Consider the following 20,558-nt stretch of genomic DNA (forward strand, 5'->3'; position numbering starts at 1 on the left):
GGGGTGTGGGACCCACCCTATGAACACACTGCCCCTGCCTGCACACAGATGCACACACAGATGCACACACACTGCCCCTGCCTGCACACACATGCATGCACTGCCCCTGCCTGTATACATGCACGCACACATGCAGTGCCTTTGTGTGCACACACACACACTGCCCCTGACTACACACACATGCACACGCAGTGCCCCTGCCTGCATATACCCATACACTTCCCCTGCCTACACACACACACACTGCCCCTGCCTACACACACACATATACTTCCCCTGCTTATGTGTGCACGTGCGCACACACACATGTACCAGCATGGCCCTGTGCTCCCCGGTCCAGCGATGCAGGTGGGAGCCACATATGCAGGAGCAGGGTGGAGGCAGGAAGAGAGTGAAATGGCTGGGGCTGGGCTGCTCAGTCCTGCTGAGGGCTTTCCCTGGGTCCTACTGCCCCTGGTTCCCATCAGCTTTGATAGGGAGCCAGGAGCAAATAAATATTAATTTACTAATTTTGTTAGGGGTCCCATGGGCTGGATAGAATGGCCTGGTGAGCTGGATGTGGCCCACAGGCTGTATTTTGCCCAGCCCTGTTCTAGCCCAAGTGAGGGGGTTTGCAATGCCGTTGTTGAATCTCATTTGATTAATTGCAGACCATTCTGGATACTAGCTCTACCCTTTGGAGAACCTGCAACTCCACTCAACTTGGTGTCATCCACAAAATTGCTAAGCACTTGATTCCATTGTCCAAATCATTAATGAAGATATCAAACAGTATTGGACCCTGCACAGACATCTGGGGAACCACACTCAATACTTCCTCCCAACTAGACATAGAGCCTTTGATGATAAAGATCTTACCAGTTATATATTCAGCTCACAGTACTTCCATGTAGCTGTATTTCCTTAGTTGTTAATGAAAATGTCATGAGAGAATGTGTCAAAAGCCTTGCTAAAATCAAGGTGTATCACATCCACTTCTCTCTCCCCAATCCACAGAAACTGTTGCCTTATCATAGAAGGAAATCCAATTGTCAGACATGACTTGCTCTTGATGAATCCTTGATGACATTCCTGATCACCTTGTTCTTCTCTAGGTGCTTCACAATAGAGGAAGCTTCTCCATGATTGTTTCAGGTATCAAAGTCAGGATGACTGGCCTGCAGTTCCCTGAATCATTCTTCTTCCCTTTTTTCAAGTTGTGTACTATGTTTGCTCTTTTCTAGTCATGTGAGACCTCATCCAAGCTCCTTGAATTCTCAAAAGTGATAGCCAGTGACTTTGGCCTGGTAGCTGTGGGAGATGCACAGATTTTCAGTCTCACTACCACAGTGTGCTTTTGCACAACTTTCAATGTATGGTGAGGGCTTAATGCCACATTTCAGCTCCTAAGGAATTCACATACTCTGTATGATTTTCTCAAAGGGACTTGCCGTACTGATGGATTAAAAAGGAATATATAGTCAAATACTACATTTTCCCCCTCAAACTTCAGTAATACTCTGTCCTTAGTTGTTTCTGTGGCCTTGCTTTACTCCCTTCACTTTTTACATGTGTGACTTTCTTAATTAACAAGGGCAAAAGCAGCAGACTGCAAGAAGCAATGTAATGTTCTCTTGAGAGGAGGCATTCAGAAAAGTATAAATAGAAAGTGAGGCATAACTGCTTAGCACCAAATATGATATAGTTTTGTAAATAGTCTTCAAGAAATATGGCCCCAATTCTAACAAGGGGTCTTTAGATTCAAGTAATGGTAAGAGTGTATATATGTCCTAATGTTCTAGCCATCTTTAACTGTTTTTCAGTAAATATATATATAATATACATTTTTTTATATTATATGGTATATTTAGGAGTTTCATTCTGTTCTGAGAGTACATTTCTATTTTTTCCACAGACTTATTTACTGAGGAACACTAACAGAATGGTAGACAGAAGAAATAGACCATTATAGAACCACATCAATTCTCTTCTAAGCCAGTAGTGTAAAAGTGATGTTATAGCTGTGATGGTCCATAAATTACAGGAGAGGGAAGGATTTCTTAAGGTGATATCTTTTATTGGACCAACTATGTAGTTGGGATAAAGTTAGAAAAGCTTTTGAATGCAAGATATTCTTGGTCAGGTCTCTGATCGCAGGGAACAAGACACAGCACAGTGAAAAACATTAGAGGGAAGAGGCTGAGAGAAATTCTCAGGGGTAACAGACACACATTTAGCAGAAGGAAAGAAGCTGATTACTGGGAGGTCAAGGTCTATCAAGAGGGAGGAGAGTCAGTCTCACCTTTCTTGTGTGGAAGAATTCATGAATTTGATAAAATATAACATTCCATAAATCCAGTATCAGTGTTTAGTCGTTGTCCAGCCAGTTTTTTAATTTTTGTTCTCAAGTTTGCTTTTTGAAGGTGTTAGGTAGATTTGCCTTGAGTGAGGTCAGAGGACGAGTCGCTGTTCTGCGAGAAATGTGCTATTAATGGTGTGTATGTCTCTGTCCCTTATATTTTTTCTGTGAGTTCATTCTGGTGCACAGTTGCTGTTTAGTTTCACCCATTCAGTTGTCACGATGGCAGTTAGTGCATTGGATCAGGTATATCACAATTTGGGAAAGACATGTAGAAACCATGGGTTCTAAGGTTACCACCACGTGAATTCTGATACCAACACATCTGCTTGGAGGAGAACAGTCATGATGCACACCTGACTGGCCTAAAATCTGCCTTTATACAAGAAGGACACCCCAATAGAGAAACAGACTGTACTTTTGAAAGACCTATCCAATACCCCGCAGTAACCTGCTACAATACAAAAAGAAACCCCTCTGTGACTGCACACAGCTGGTAGTCACCTGCCACTCCACACCAGAACTGATCAGAAAAATCACCAAATGACTACAGCCTATACTTGACAAAAATCAGACTATGAGAAAAATATCCTGTCCCTCTGCTTATGGCTTTCAAACAGCCCCCTAACCTTGTAGCTCATCAGAAGCAGCTCTCTACTGCTCAGCAGACTGCAAGTGGAACACAGATTTGTTTTGGGAAGAAATGCTTAGCCTGTCAGCATATATCCACTGCTGCTCCCCTCATAAAAAACTATCAGAATCCATGAATTCCTGTGATCAGAGACCTGATAAAAATGTCTTACATTCAAAAGCTTGTTTAACTTTATCCCAAATACATAGTTGGTCCAATTAAAGATAACACCCTCTGAAATCCTTGCCTTCTAATTCAGGACACAGAAGCCCAACAGTTTCCTGAACTTGACAACTTCAGTAGTACAACATGAGGCATTGAAATACTGTATCAGCAGCCATACCAACTGAACACCAGCTGTGGGGGTCATGTGTCTTCTCTCCCTGCTGTAGTTGTGAATAGTCTGTATTGCAGGGGTGCTGAACCTCTCGCCTACAGGCCAGATGTGGCCCACGTAGCCTTTGTATCTGGCCTATAGGTCTCCCCAAAAGTCAGGAAATTTAGCAGTGGGGCAACAGTGGTAGTTAATACTGCCACCCCTCCCCAATGCCTCAATCCCAAGCCCTGCATGGTGGGTTGCAGCTGGGCCATCCCCCCTTCCCTCTGCACAGCTGGATTGGGGCCAAGCCACACCCCTCCTCTTGTGCAGCTAGTTCAGGGTGACAGCCCCATGCTTCCATGGGGCAGGCCATGACCCCTCGACCTACAGGGCTAGTTTGGGGCTGGACCACACTTCCTCCCCACCCCTACCCCACTGGGTTGGGCCACGCCCATTTTCCTCCTGCCCAGCCAGGTTAGGGCCAAGCCATGCCCCCTTCCCCCTCCTGCGGGTTTGGCTTGGAGCTAAGCTAAGACCCTTTTTCCCACATAGCTTTTTTGGGGCTGGGTTTCCCCCTCCCTTCTCCCTGTGGCTGGATGGGACCCTGCTGTGCCTACCCTGGACACCAGATTAGGTCTGCCTGTCAGATCTGACCCATGAAGGAACTGGACACTGCCCATCCAGCCTGCTGGATGAAAAGGTGGAGTGCCACTGCTGCATTGCATCTTATTATGTTGGGGGTTTTTTATTGTTTCCTCCTCCAGTTTGTTTAGAGCAAAAGTTAAGCAGTATAATTTCATTGAAAGGTGCTTATTATAATTGAACACTTTGCTGAGGAAAACAAGCTCTAAGAAAGAAACACAAAGTAAGGCTTTCATCAATTTTGTGTCATATTTGAGTATTTTCTTCAAATTGTAAGTACATGAGTACTGGCAGACAGCTAGGTGGTGTGACTGGTTATTTGTACCAATGATGCACTTCTGAAATCTCTAGCCTATTCATATCCTAGGGTCTTGTTACACATTAAACTGTGAACCACACAAATGTTGATACATATTAGTGCTAACTTGAGTTTGGAGCAGTCACGCTTCAGGCCAGCATGGACCTGTAGGGACTGAAGGGTAAAAATACCCTTTCTCCATGCCCCCAGGGCCCCCCATCCCTCAAGGTTCCCTGCTTCCCCTGACTACTTGTAGCTGCCCACCTGTCTGTCCCAGGGGAGCAGACAGGGAGGGGTTAACCTTCCTGCCCAGTAACTTCTAGACTGCTGCTCTTCTTAGGGATGAGCCCACAAGAGACCAGTGGCAGCCAGGCAGGCAGGTTAACCCTTCCCTAGACAAAGTGTGGGCATCCACAATTAAGCAGGGTGGCAGTGACTGGGGATCTGGGGTGCTGGGGAGGGTGGGGACACTGGGCATGATCCAGGCCAGCAGGGTAGGGGGGCAGGTAGGGTGTTTATGGTGTTGCTCAGAGCAGTCCTTTTTTGTACCAGGACCAATTTGTAAATATCAGTGGCCATTTCTGACCCAGTGAGCCTCACTCCTGACCCGCTGCCTAGGCCCCAGCCCCCCAGTGTGGAACTCTGATAGCTTGCAAGGAAAAAACAATGGTTTCCCACTTTTTCTCCTTTTAAAGGAGAATCCATTTTTAAAGTTTGATTCATTTTTAGTTTGATTAAATTTGATTCATTTCATAAAATCTTGTGACCCACTTTTGGGGTGCATCCCACCAGTTGAGAAATGCTGGTCTAGAGTGGCTACACCTTAATGTAACATGAGCTGGGTAATATGGATCACACATAACCCTGCCCTGGAGTGCTGTCCTTCTGAGCTGCCTAATGAGTACTTAAAACCAGTTTCAGGTGTTAATGTACAGACAGTTCAGGTGTTAAGAGCTCTGGGAACTGCCCAAAATTATCATGTAACAGGGCTCCTATTTTGATCACTTAGGTCAAGGCCATATGAGCTATCTCTACACTAAGAAGGTTTGTCGGTATCGCTCTGGCAAACCTTTTGTGATATATACTTAATTTTAAGGGCTAAGTACCGACAGTCAAAAAGCCCAAGGTTGAATCAATTCAGTCTTTGCAGGTTAGTTTAAGCTGCAAAAATTAAACTGAAAAACAACTAGACATACATTTACTTCTGATTCAAGAAATGCAGCCACATGCCTCCAGTGGCTCAGGCCAGAAGTTAGGGGGCGTGAACTGTGTGTTCACCTCCTCTTCCTACTGCCCCCTAGATCTCTGGGATTTGCAGTCCAGCATCATAGCAGCAAGACTGTGCAAGGTTGCTCATCACTACTTCTTCCTGCTTCCAGGTGCCTCTGGAATTTGTAGTCCACAGTTGCAGTAACTTTCAGTAAGTTTAGCAGCAGGGCAGCTCTGTACTCGGGGGAAGGAGGGTTTAACCCCCATCCCTGACCCAAGACCCCAGCCAGTTTGCCAGGGGGTGAAGGGAAGGGGCAGTCCCTGCCTCTCTCTCCCTTCTGCCACCCCCAACCCAACTCTTCTCTGCTAAAGCAGGCAGCACAGCTCTGCCCAGGGCTAGAAAGCATGCTGGGGGACTGTGATTTAACTTGAACAAGGATGGGGTCTGGGACAAAAGTTTCATAAACCAGTTTGACCCAAATCAGTTAAGTCTGATAGTATATTCAGCCACATTTAGCCATTTTGAAACTGGTTTATGTGCACAGAACTTCTGTTACAGGTTTAAACCAGGTTGTGATTGCTTAAATGGGTTTATGTGTAACTTCTGTCCCTAGCCAAGGAGTTTGGTGACGTGTCTAAATTACAAAGCACATTGCTTTTTAAAAAAGGCCTAGGCATGTTGCTGTTTAGGTACTGACAGACACATGTGGAGAAAATTTTGAAGTTCTTAGTGACTTAGACTTATTTTCATGTGCATCAAATTGAATTACACACGTTACTTTTGCACACATAATCACACAAAAAGGACTGTCTCCATCTTAATGTCCATGTAACTGGTAATGGTTATCATTGCTACTTTTAATATTATGATGCACAAATACATGTGTGGAAGGATTGCTTTGTTTCTTTTATAAATATCTGCTATACTTCCTTTTTCCATTTGTAGTCAGATCAAGAACTACCCAATAATACTTTTAAATTGATATTTCTCTGTTGTTTTGTGTGAGTAGAACTATGAAATTTTACGGCCATCTGTTCCTCCACTGAAATAAGAGATGTCTGACAGAAGCTTCAATAAAAGGCTTAAAAGAATCAGATGCTAACGAAATGGACTTGTATGGAGGGAGCTATCACAATTCTATATAATGTCTTTGGATGCATTAATTTGTTTGTACTGCAACTTAGAATATGTTATTAAAAAAATCACACATAACAGAGGAGAATTGAGTTTCATTACTGAGATGTAATTATCTCACACTGTGTGAAACTGCCTTTTCTTGTCAGAAGCAAAGTAGAAGCGTTAAGCCTATTATAACATCTCTTTTGATGTTTTTATAGGATATAATGAAAGATGAATGCTCAGTGCTGAAGCTGCAGTTGAAGGAGAGGGATGAACTCATTTCCCAGCTACGCGAGGAGCTGGTAAGCAGGACGTATACTTTTGTTTGGGAAGTCCTCTCTATATGACAAGGTCACTCACTGAGACCACAGAGCAAGTATACACAGTTTCACAGTTTTTTGCTATAGGATGTGTATCTTAAGGCTATATCATTGAGTCCCATTAATGCCACTAATAACTCTACATTTCTGAGGACTTTTTAGCCACTGAAATGGCTTCTTTCCAGATACACACTGGTAGTGCTTGTTTATTTTAAAAGATAGTGTTGACGGTTGTCTTGCAGTATCAAAGAGGCATTAATCAGTTGTAAATGAACAACACAGGACTATGTTCTGCTTGACATATGCCAAAAATCTTTAAGGGCAGTATACATGTTCTAGTGAATTGTAAATGGCTCTTCCTTATGCTATTTTGCATAGCTACAAAGCCATTAGGCATACAACTAAATATTCTTTCCTACTGTAATTGGTGTTTCCTTCATTTGAAATATATCTTCCATATTTTCTTGATACAACTTTTCAATATCATATTGGGGTGCAAGGCTTTGTTATCATGCTTTTGGGATCACCAAATCTGTCACAAGGAGCAAAGCCATATAAAAACTGTTGGTTGAACGCCATTAAATAATGTCTTCAATTATTTTTTAGAATCCTTTAAAAATTCTCCTGTTGATGTTCCTCGGAGTGTTTTAGCAACAGAATAATTGACTAAGGAAAGTGTTTAACTACATACTTAAGTCATCCTTAATTAGGAAAGTTTAAGCATATGTTTAAATGTGATTGACTTCATTGAGAGTCAAATGTATGGTTAAAGTTAAACTGGCAATTTGTCATTGACAGAGAGAGAGACAAATATTACAGTGTACAGGCTGTCCTCCTCACTCCCAGTATGGTAGTAACTGGCTTGTCTAGAAGTTAAAAAGCTTGCAATTTAAGATTAGGTTTAGGTAAGGGGAAGTGTTTATATGTGTCTTCACTGTTTTAACCTATTTTTCTCTTCTCTGTGTGCTTTTGATTGAATGAATCATTCTTTATCTGGAAGAAACTCACTTGAGTAACTTTAGTTAGCTCATAATCATGCATGCCTGGAGGAAAAGGCCGTATATGTTCCAAATATAGTTGGTCCTGTTACGTTAACACAGTTAGGAAACTGCTACCCTTTCTCCAGTCCTAGAGTGACTGAACCATGAGGGTCCACACTTCTCTCATGGAGGTGCAGGAAGTGAAACTTGATCACCTGCCGAGTGCACTCAACAGAGATTTACAAGAATGTGTCTAAAGTGTAGCTGCCATGTAACCAGTGTGAAGGTATTATAGGATCACAGGAAAGTAGGGAGGAGAGTAGGGTTGGAAGAGACCTCACAAGGATATCTAGTTCAGCCCCTTCTGCAAGATAAAATCATTCCTGGCTAAAACATCCCAGGCAACGTTACATTATATTGCATTTTATATAGAGAGAGAGAACACAAAGAATTTCTCCCCAAAATTAATAGAAGATAATTAATGAAAAATAAATAAAACCTTAATTGTGTGGAAAGTGAAGTGCTTTTCTAAAACAAAAGGCCTCTTTCCTTTATCAGCATCTGCAAAATAAATACAGGGCATTAATATTCTTTTTTTTTCAGATTTGGCTACATTATGAAATGATGTATTATGTAATTATTATCTAAAGTTAAATGACAAAATGGGATACAGAGAACATCAAACTGCTGTGCATTCCTAGAGCATTAATACAATATCAGTCTAGTACAGAAGATACATTATCAACTAGTTGACAACTTTGTCTTCGTAAAATTATCCTTTATTGATACAGTGAGCCGTAACTCATTTGAAGTTAACTGTTAGCAGAGTGAATCTATGAAAAATTCCCTAATGGCATTTTTCTAAAATGCCATTAGGGAATTTAGTGTTTGAGCTTTGTAATAGATAGAAAGGGATATGTGCATAGGGTCATGACAATAAATATTTCCATAAGAGATAAAAGAAGATTCATGACCTAAGATTGACTTTGTTACAGTGAGTTATAGAATTTCACAAACAGAGAAGAAATTAGACTCAAAAGTCAGTATTTAGCTACTTCAGATAAATTACCTGAGTACCCAGTAACTCTCATTGACTTCAGCTGGTACAAAACATAGTGACTTTGAGGAAATAAGCATTCACATCAACTGAAAATCTCACCAAATGTAATGGAAGCTACTGGTTGCTCAGAAATGTTGAAAAGTTGGCCATTATTCTAGAATGCCTAAAATATAGTGTTAAGAACCTAATTTTCAGCCAGTCGGATTTCAGAAACAAAATCTTGGCACAAATTTGGCTTTTGATAGAGTATGTAGCATAGCAAGATTTCAGACCAGAACTTATTGAAAGGATGAAATAAAATCCCATGGAAAAAAATATGCTAAAACACTTAACATTTCCTTTTAAAATGTAGCCAAAGGTGGGAAAGGATGGAGCAAGGTAGTTGTGTTTGTGACTCCTGTTCCAAGGATTATTTCTGTTTTTATCACACAACTAATTTATGCAAAAGAAAGAATCAGTCCTAGGAGTAAGGACTAGAACCCATAATTCCTATCTCCTAAGTCAATACCCTAAGACATTCCTTTCCTTAAACTAGTGCAACTTGAACATGGAAGGTCAAGAGTGGCCCCACCAGTCCTGCTTACTGGCTGCTACTTAGGTCACTGTCATTGGAGGCACAGGTTTGAACCTTCTCAGGCTGAGGTGGACATTGAACCAGTATGACCTGCCCCCTAGTGGAGTACACTTATAGAAAGGGTGGGTGTCACCACCACCATTTTAATCATAATGCAGCTGCAACTGTTTGTTTTTTTACTTCCCTGATCCTATCTCTGTGTGTTAGGTCTTCACTGCTCTGGGGCCTTGTTAGCTGGTGCCACCCTTATCTCATATTATGGAACAGTGTGGTACATGCCCTCTGTGTCTCAGGCTGTGTGTATACCTGTTGGCTTTGTTGTGTTAGACAGCCTGTCTGCTTCCAGGGCTCTGTGCAACTGTGTGTGTGAAACCCAAGCTCTTTAGAAATCAGTTAACTCTTGTTGCCCACATTGAACCATTGTAATTAATATATACATATACCTATAAGCCAATTCCCAAAAAGCAAACCCTTAAATACCATTTCTAAGCCAACACTGGAGGGGTAGTCCCCACTCCCCCTGGCTGTGCTGATATGGCCTCTTCTTTCCATTGCCCAGTCGCAAAATGCTGATAAAGCCCCCTGGCTTCTTGAGCCAAATAAAATAGTTCCACAGTCCACAGATCCTGGGCCATGGGTGATAGGTTGCTGACTTCTGCCTTAATCAGAAGACCTTCTTCCCACCTACAGTGAAAAGTCTAATTACCTGTTGAATTTCAAAGTTGCACAATCATTTCTTGCAGTCTTTTACATGCTTAACTGTACCTTTTGTAATTCATCACTCATTAGAATTACACTATTATAAGTTCTGCAATATAATGTAAAATTAGAGTACCAAATTCAGTTTTTGTCTCCTTCTTAAATTTTTTTGAAAAGTTTAGCTAATATTATTCATCATTTATATAAATGTCAAGCAAATAATGTGATGTAAATGTATATCCCTTTTCCTCCCAGAAGGCTCAAGTACAGTTGCCATTTTGTGTGTTCAAAAATGGTCAATAGCATTAGAAGAGCAATTCTTCACAATTAAATTAAATTAAATTAAATTACTATAGCTATTCATAATACTTCTTGCTAATAACAACGTGTGCCTTTTTAATTTAAAGAGACAGCATGACAGCCAAAATTTAAGGAAATATTTCTCATAATTTTTTATTTTTCAGAACAGTTCATGTTCAGAAAAAAGAGTTATTGAATAGCTGTAAAAGGAAAACTTTAGAAAACTGGAAGTTGTATCTTGTTATAAAATTCAGATGTGGCATTTTAACATTTCCATAGCAAATTTCAGAAATGAGGATAGTCTTGTAATTTTGACAGCTATGCATATGAAAATTCTTACCTGCCTGCAGCCATAGGAACCAGCCATAAATTCCTGTTCTATGGAGTGAAAATAATAGCCTTCACAATTTTGAGTGCTTAGTTATTAGCCTAAAAGTTGGAAAATGTGAAAAGTAAAAGACTAACTTAGTGATGTTTTCTGTGTTTCTCATAAAAAATATTGATTGACACCCTTGGATGCCAGAGTGCTTTCTCTTCTTAAGAGAGATAAGACATAGGCAGACATAGCATAAGGGAAGATTTTTTTCATGCTGGCCTAGATGACATTTCCAGGAATGAGAACATAGTTCAACCTCCCTGCTTGTTAACTCTGTGACTTTTCCTGCTGAGAGTGTCCATAATGGTGCCAGTGGTATAGATATCTTTTTTAGAAACAGGCATCTCACTAGACATTCACAAACACCCTTTCTGTATAGAGGATATGAAATGGACATTAATATGGACATCTTTTTAACACTGGCTGTTTATAATCAATATCTTCCAAGTGAAAAGTATTAATTTGTAGGTTACAAAATTGCAGTTTATGAGACCTGTTTGAAAGTTGTTATTTTAATTTTGAACAAACTAATCATTTATTTTTTTTCCTTTTGGCTTTTATGGAACTATTTTATTCAGCCCGCAGAGGCAGGGGGCTCTGGCAGCTGGGGAGCTTTGCCAACACAGTAGCTGGGCAGCTGGAAGAAGTGGCCATATAAGCACAGCCACAGGGTGTGGGGACTGCACCTCCAGTGCCCCACTAGGTTTGAAGCAGCCCACACTCAGAGCTAAGCTCTGGTAAAGTGACCACCTGATGCAAAAGGCTCTCAGTTTAAAACCTTTTTGTTTTCCTATTAGACAATGTGAGTATGATCTTCTTTTTTGTTACAGTATACTGAAAAGTGAGACACTAAATTCTAGCAGTTTAACCAATAAACATCAAACTGACCTGACTGCCAAGCTAAGAGCACCAGTTTCACATTTCAGTTCCATACATTTTTATAGTCAAAGTTTTAATGACTATGTAGTCTGACCTCCTACATAACCTAAACCAGGGACTGGCAACCTTTTAGAACAAAGGGAGTGGTAGTGGTATGGAGATACTGCTGTGGCTCACCACTTGCTTCCTTCCAATAAGGGAGTAAAAGAGGGCGGGAGGGGAGAAGGAAGTGGCTGCCATTGTCAGGGTGAGGGGACAAGGGAGGGTGGAAGGATAGAGGAAGGGAGCTTACCTCTGGTAAGAAGTGCCTGTTGTAGGGGAGAGAGAGAGACTGTATGCAGTGCCTGATATGAGGGAGGTAGAGAAGAGAGCAGGGAGGTCTGCAGAAGGGATCAGAGACTGTGCAGAATGGAGAAGGGAATGTCCCAGGGTGAGCTTTTTGCGTGATCCTGTGTATTGTGGGCTGGATTTAGCCTGTGGGCTGTAGGTTTCTGACACAACCTAAACTGTAGAAACTTAGTTAGTAATGATCTGCATCAAGGAGATGACTTCTTTTTACCCTATGATACAGTCCTTAATAAGCTTTGATTTGAAGCCTTTAAGTTTTAGATGTCTAAAATATCTCTTGATAAGTTGTTCCACTGGTTAATTAATCTCACTTTTAAAACATTTGCACTTTATTTTTAGTCCATAACTGTCTTCTGATGGCCTGTTTTGCAGTGTGGGGCGGTGTGTTTTGTACCATACAATGGTCAGGTGTGCACACTTTTTATACCCTTTACAGCAGATATCACCACAATTCTGGAGTATTGAATTAGCATGGAATTATTCAGACATTTTTTCAAAAGGGGTCATCTCCATTCCTCAGAGGTTTGTGGATATCTGTGAGTTTAGAGTCTGTTTCATAGCCTAAGAACCTTCCTGGGAGATTCATTGACACAACATTGGGACTGGGCCTGCACATAGGCAACCCTGTAACTTTTGTGGCTCAGCCATGGCCATCAGGTACCCAGGCCATGTGCACCTGAGGTGCTGCAAGGCTTTTTTTTGGCCCACATCTACAGGGTCCTGGAGTACTAGGGCGGGGGGGGGGGAACGGGGACGGGACACTGGGCATCCAAGGCAGGGCAAGCAGGCAGATGCTCCTGGAAACTTCAGGAGCAGGTGTGGCATGGCCAGCTGCCTCCCTATTACAGGTAAAGGATACTGGACATTTTTAGGCTGGGACATACACTGTTGCCAGAATCATGGAAGCCCCTGGAAAGATTGAAGTTGTGGGGTGGCCTGGCCAGTGGAGCCTGGGTCACTCTGGAGCAGGGGTTACATCCACCTGTAGTGAGTGGGAAAGTCACACTTTGAGACCTGCACCTATACACATCCACCAACCTTTCCATCCACCCTTCCAGCCTTCTGTCTATACCCCCACAGTCAGACCATCACCCACCCACAGACACCCACCCCATTGGCACCACTGCAGACCATGGATGAATCCATCTCATCCTCATCCACTACCCAATGCTGGTTACACAGCTGGGACTACAGGGAGATGAGGGATCTCATCACCATCTGGAGCAAGGAGGAGACCCAGCAACAGCTGCACCAGAGCAGGGATGTATTCAAGTACCTTGCCCAGCACATGTGGGGCCACAACAGGGACTGGGTGCAGTGCCATGTGAAGACTAAATGTATGAAGATGCAGTATAAACATGTACATGATGCCAACAAAAAGGCAGGGACAGGATGTAGACCATGCTTGTCTGTGAGGAGCTGTCCTACTTCCTTGCCATGGATAAGGCTGTGGAGACCTCACATGCCTATGGGGTGTGGGAGGAGTCATTGGCAGTAACACCACTGGAGAAGGAGGCTCAGGGAGGCCATGGGACTACAGGACAACTGGGTGCCCAGGAGATAGTCCCCAAGGGCCACAGGGCAAGAGGTTAACTGATAACCCCTGATGCATCTGCCCCATTGGTGCTGGTCCTCAGCCAACTGGGATCATTAATCCTTTCATTCAAGCTGTAGAAATTCATGCTTTAGAACTGGAGGTTCTGAGATTGACCCTCATGATAAGGAAGATAGTTGTTGTTATACATGTTTTGTCTTTACAAATCACTCCTTGCAAATATCTTCCCTCTCTTTGAACAAAAACTATGTAAATTGAATGTTTGTGAAACATCCCCTCACAGGACACTAACCGCTGCCAGTAGCAATTTGTGGAACCCTGGGGCACCAGCTAGACCCATCCTTTTGGTTCCTTTGGGCTAATGAGGAACCTCAGGATCCTGGTATGGGGATACCTCCTGTAACAGCACTCTGACAGAACACATAACTATAATGTGTGAGGCCCTAAAGGAACACGACCCCAAGGAGAGGGGAGTTCAGGAAGAGTGGTTGCTCCTCAAGGGAGCAATCCTAGATGCATAAGCTAAGGCTATTCCATCTCAGAGGCAGCAAAAGGGCACAGCAACCCCCTTGACTCAGCAAGGAACTAGCAGACCTCCTGCACCTAAAAAGAAAGACCTACAAAGGATGGAGGACGGGATCCACCTCCAAGGAGGAATATTCTACACAGGTCCGGACCTGCAGGGAGCAAACCAGGAAAGCCAAGGTTGCAATGGAACTCCAACTGGCTACTAGTATCAAGGATAATAAAAAGTTCTTTTTTAGATATGTGGGGAGCTGGAGGAAAAGCAAGGGAAACATTGGACCCCTGCTAAACCAGATGGGACAACTGATGCCCGACACCCAGGAAAAAGCCAAACTACTAAATGGGTACTTTTCATCAGTCTTTCACCAGTCCCATGGGACGCCCCTGCCCATTACGGGACAGGGAGGCCCGGGTGAGGGAGATTCCTTACCCTCCATCAATGCTGACCTCATTAAGGAACACCTTGAGAAGCTGGACACCTTCAAGTCAGCTGGCCCTGACAGTCTGTACCCCAGGGTACTCAAGGAGCTGGCTATCATCATAGCTCAGCCCCTGGCACAGATCTTCGAGAAATCCTGGTGCTCTGGTGAAGTGCCCAAAGACTGGAAGGACAATGTGGCACCTAACTTCAAGAAGGGGAAGAAAGTGGATCCAGCAAACTACAGGCCCATCAGCCTGACCTCTATCCCGGGGAAGGTCTTAGGAAAGATTATCAAAGAGGCCATTCTTAATGGACTGGCCGATGGCAACATCCTGAGGGATAGCCAGCACAGGTTTGTTGTGGTTAGGTCTTGCTTGACCAATCTTATTTCCTTTTATGACCAGGTGACCAATCACCTGGACAAGGGGGAAGTGATTTATGTTGTATATCTTGACTTCAAAAAAGCCTTCGATCTGGTATCCCATGATCACTTCTTGGCAAAACTGGCTAACTGTGGCCTTGGGTCCACCATGATACACTGGCTAGGGAATTGGCTCCATGGTCAGACCCAGAGGGTGGTGGTTGATGGAAGTCAATCATCATGGTGCCCTGTGACCAGTGGGGTTCCTCGAGGCTCTGTCCTTGGATCTATATTTTTCAACCTCTTGATTAATGATGTGGACATTGGAGTCAGAAGCTGACTGGCCAAGTTCGCCGCTGATACCAAACTTTTGGGTAAAGCATCCACACCAGAGGACAGGGCGGTAATGCAGGCTGACCTTGACAGGCTCAGGAAATGGGCGGATGAGAACCTGATGGTGTTTAACACTGAAAAATGCAAGGTTCTCCACCTTGGGAGGAAAAACCTGCAGCATGCTTATAGGCTCAGCAGTGCTATGCTTGCTAGCACTGTGGGCGAAAGGGACTTGGGGGTCATGATTGACCACAAGATGAACATGAGCATTCAATGTGATGCTGCTGCTAGTAAAGTGAGCAAAACGCTGGCTTGCATCCAGAGATGCTTCTCAAACAAATCCCAGGATGTCATTCTCCTGTTGTACTCAGTCTTGGTGAGGCCACAGCTGGAGTACTGCATTGAGTTTTGGGCTCCACAATTAAAAAAGTATGTGGAGAAGCTTTAGAGAGTGCAGAGGAGAGCCACGTGCATGATCAGAGGTCAGGAAAACAGCCCTTATGTTGAGAGGCTGAGAGCCATGGGACGCTTCAGCCTGGAAAAGCGCAGGCTCAGGGGCAATCTGATGGCCACCTATAAGTTTATAATGGGTGTTCACTAGGATTTGGGGGAATGTTCGTTCACCAGAACACCCCAAGGGATGACAAGGTAAAACGGTTATAAACTCCTCTAAAACCATTTTAGGCTGGACATAAGGAAGAACTACTTTACTGTCTGAGCCCCCAAGGTGTGGAATAGTCTGCCTTTCAAGGTGGTTCAAGCACCTACTTTGAACGCCTTCAAGATAAATTTGGATGTTTATCTTGCTGGGATCCTATGACCCCAACTGACTTCCTGCCCCTGGGGCAGGGGGCTGGACTCGATGATCTTCCAAGATCCTTTCCAGCCCTAATGTCTATGAATATTTTTATTTACAATATATATAGATACGTATGAATTTATATTCAGATATTTACATACATACATATATTTATATTTGTAGTATATACCGCTGTCTAGTCTAAGGTTTAATTCATAACTCAGTTAACTTGTGCAATAGTACTAATGAACTCAACACTTATAAATATTCAGGCTGTGTGAAATTTCACTGGCTGTTTTGTTTCAATGCTGTTTTGACTTGTTTTGAGCTCGAAACAGTGAAATCGAAACAAAACGAATGTTTTCGAAACAGCCTTTGAACAAAATGAGGGCAGTTGACACATTTCAAAAGTTTCAAGGCTGAAGCTGGGCTTGGCTGCAGGGAAACAGAAAGTAAGTAGAGGGAGGGAGAATAGGGCACTGCTTTGATATGCACTATGTAGCTGGCCAGTGACTGTGATCCTCCCCTGAGGTCCCTTCCAATCCCAGTGCTCTGGGGAGGGATGGAAAAACAGCATAAAAAGCAGCATTGTTTGAACTGGGCTGCTTTCTGCCTTGGGGTCAGTTACTGAGCTGTCTTCCAGAAGTTCAGCACCACTAGAAAACAAAGTCAACCATTCATTTCATATTTGCTAGCCTAGCAAGTGGGATTCAGCAATACTTTTTGCTTTCTTTCTATACCCTTTTATCTTATTATTATATTCATTGATTGTTTCCTTTCAATTTATTCCTCCCCCAAAATCCTCTTTTTATTTAGTCTATTTTGATTCTTTTCAAAGCTGTGCTTTCTCTCACAGTGTGCATTCCATTCACTTTGCAGGGAAGTACAGCATAATTATATTGCATATTATAATATGGAATTTATATAGGAAAACACATATATACCTTTATATATTTTTATTTTATTTATTACATAAGTACATACATACAAACATACATACATTACATGAATACACATACATAAAAATATCTTAATATTTACATATATTGCATAAATCGGACAGATAACATTACAGAAAAAGAAGAGACAGGTTTTCCAGCACACCGAGGCAAAGACAAGACACTATGAAACACACCATGAAGCATGCTGGAAAGGCAGCTGGCAAGCCTTCAGGAAGGGGCAGAAGATGGGGTAGAGGGAGATCTGTAAGTTCCACCCCCCAAATGAGACACAGCCTCTTTGCTATAAGTAATAGGCATGAGGCTTCCACTAGTACAGGCAGCAAAGAGAGGGGAGCAGTGCCACTGCCTGTACCTGAGTCTGCATCCCCTCCAAGAGTACCAGCCATAACCCCCACCTCCACCACTCTGACAACAAGCACGAGCATGACAGTCTATTCCACCCTCATTTCACTTCCCATGCTGAGCCTTCCAGTGCCAGAGGAAAAGCTGGAGCTGGATCTGGATCTGAGTGCCCTAACAAGGGAAATTCTGGGGAAGCAGGGGGAATTGGCTAAGTTTGTGCTCCACACTCCTCAAGTTTCCCCTAGAGCCGGGTCTCCTTCCCCAGAAGGCACTTCAGAGGAGGCTGAGGTAGAGACTGTGGAGACAAGCGCCTCAGCTGAGTCTGCTCCTCCTGTTGCTGTGCCTCTGCCAGCTGAGGAGGGGGAAATTGCAGCATCCACATATGCACCTGCACCCCAGAAGTGAGTGGGTGGTGTGGTCTCGGATCATTTTGAGCTGGCAGATGATCCCACATATGCTATCTGCCTGCACTGCTGAACCAAAACCAGTTGGGGCAAGGGAACAAAAGACATGAGCTCCACAGGGATGCTAATGCATATCTGCAGGCACCACCTCCTTGCCTTGCTCCTCCTCAGCCTGGTACCATTAGGAGTGTGCCCAAAGGGAAGTCCCTCTGTCACTCCAAAGCCCCCGTCCCCCTGAAGCAGAGGCAGGCCACCCTGGAAAAGTGAGGAAAAGGCAGACAGAAAGGGAGGTGCATTTCAAGGGTGAGCGAGATCACCCATCCCTGCTGTTTTATCAAAATCTGCCAAAAAATGATGACGTTATAGGCATTTTTGTGCCTCCCCATTATAGCCTATATGCAAAATGTGAAAACAGTTTCAACAAAACGCAGTGGAACAGTTCTTTGAAACTAAACCAAACTCTAAACAAAACAGTGTCCCATTGAAACGGCTAAATGGTAGTCAAAATGAAATGGTGCTGTTTCGCACAGCCCTAATAAATACACAGTAAATTCCCTGTTATCCAGAATTTTACTAACTGGAATACTCTATTGACCAGAATTTCAGTGACAGGATGCAGTGGTGCCCTGCTGCTTCCCTGCCTGCAGTGCTGCTTTCTTCCCTGGATGTGTGTGTGCCCCTCCCCCCTGCTGCAGCATCCTGTGGCTGGGCTGCCCGGCATTTGTGGGGAGGAGGAGAATGGCACACAGCCAGATGTGGAAGGGATGGGGGACCCAGCTCTGACACCAGTACCTCCTGCTGTGCCTGGGGTCAGAGCCAGGAGCCTTGTGCCCCCAGGCAGCAGTTGCAGCCCTGTGGGCCCATGTGGAGTGGCAGGGTGTAGTGCCTGCCACAGGGAGCAGGCCTGGGCTCTTCCCCACCTGCCCCCCCAGTGGGGCTCGTGGCTGCCAGCACCTGGGGCAGGGCTGCTGCCCGGAGCCACTGGGGTATAGCTGGGACCCACCTGCCCTGCCTGGGGTCAGATCCCGGAGCCCTATGCCCCTGAGCAATGGCTCTACCCCGCACCCATGCCCTGCTTGACTGCTGCCACCCCCTGCCCTCCTCCACATCCAGCCAGAAACCTGTCTCAGGTAACCAGGACTTTTAGCTTACCGGCACCCCACATTCCCCAATGATGCCAGTTACCAGGAATTTTACTGTAGGTAACTTTGTAGCAACATTTATAGACATATAGGTAGGTGATCACACCCTCAGTAGAGCGACTGTAGGTCTATTCCCTGTACAGTAAGGAAACCTTTTATGTGTCCAAAATCCAAAAGAAACAAAACAGGGCCATCCCCCTTTTTTGTAAAAAAAATATTACATTCCCAGTAGGTCTGTTATAGACACCCAGAATAACAGGCTTTCAGTTGACTACTGTTGTCTTTAAGTCACCTTAGTTCAGGCAAGTGAAATCAGGCAGGTGTGGGAGCTCCCTTGATGGCCCTGGGGCTCTATTTCTGGTGATGGTTGGTGCCCTTGCTTGGCCTCCTATAACACATAAACAACCTCCTCCCCATGACACCCCTTTCTGCCCCTCAGACAGGGTTGGTGGATCTACTTTCCTGGTTGCTCATTCCCATGACCCTCTTTGACGCTCAGGGTTAAGGCTTCTCTAGCACCTCCTCCCTTGTCCTCAGCTGCACTCTTGGTAGCTGAGGCCAGTCTCCCCTCAGGGCCCCCCATGTGAGAGTCCACTAAAAGGGGAGAGGGCTATGCCCACTGACCAACTCCGAGCCATGGGTGCTTACCTTTTAATCAGACCCAGGGCTTGCCTCTGAGCTCTGCTCACTTCCCTCACTCACACGACAGCATCCCTGCAGCAGTTTGTCCCTCCCTCAGCTCCTCAACTGTCCCCAATGGCCAATCTCCTGCACCAGGTCTTGGTGGCCTGCCAGTCCTGGCTGCAGAATTCTGGGGCTCTCGGGGACGCTGTTTCCAGGGCCTGAAGGTAGAGTTGCTCCAGTCCTTTTGTTCCGGTGTCCCCAGGGGGACAGAAATCTCCCAGGCTCAGCCTGGTTTTTGCTCTCCATGGGATACCCCCTATGGGTGAGTATCCCTTCTGTTACAGTCTGTTAAATTGAAAATTACAAACCAGATATCCATGAAGAGCAAAATGAATTAGCCTTAACTTGGGCAGGGGGTGGGGTTTCTTTCTTTCTTTCCTTATAATTTTCAGTAAATCAATTTCAGCTATGGGCAGTTAGCCAATTTGTGCTGTTTCGATGCATGCTTGATATGAGTGTCTTTTTCAGTGGCCTCTATTACATTTCAAAGGTGCATAATAAGAATGAGAGTCACTTGAATCTTTTAGGAGAGCTGAGCCCTGTTTATGAACAGTCTTTTGGCCAAATCCTCAGCCGTATAAGATGACTTGAATGAAGCAATATCAATTTAAACTAATTAAAAGCAATCAATTGAAACTAATTTACCCCCCCCATCCCACTTTTAGTTTCAAGGAATGAAATTTTTTAAAATGTTGCAGGTATATCTAAGGAGAGAGAAGAAGGATTCTAGATTTAGTTTAAAATACATATTGCAAATTGAATAAAATTTCATGTCCTTGAAACTTTAATAACACAGTAATTCCTATTTGATAAGATTAGCATTCTTTATGCAAAAAAAAACATATTCTGAATTGATCTTGATACTAATTCCCCATTTGCTGTACATTCTATTATAATTTATGATATTATTTCATGTTGGCCATTCTGTGATGGACTA

The 20,558-nt window shown here is 43.8% G+C and overlaps 1 protein-coding gene across 5 annotated transcripts in view; it reads left to right on the forward strand.

Annotated features, from left to right (window-relative positions):
- Positions 1–20,558, forward strand: part of CCSER1 (coiled-coil serine rich protein 1) — a 1,487,243-nt gene that overhangs the window by 776,455 nt on the left and 690,230 nt on the right. For all 5 annotated transcript variants that reach the window (XM_019488094.2, XM_019488095.2, XM_059722321.1 and 2 more), the window contains exon 8: positions 6,776–6,859. In XM_019488094.2, the coding sequence (XP_019343639.1) occupies positions 6,776–6,859 (84 nt within the window). The remainder of the gene's footprint in view (positions 1–6,775; positions 6,860–20,558) is intronic.

The sequence above is a fragment of the Alligator mississippiensis genome, chromosome 2 (genome assembly GCF_030867095.1).
Source record: "Alligator mississippiensis isolate rAllMis1 chromosome 2, rAllMis1, whole genome shotgun sequence".
NCBI lineage: Eukaryota > Metazoa > Chordata > Crocodylia > Alligatoridae > Alligator > Alligator mississippiensis.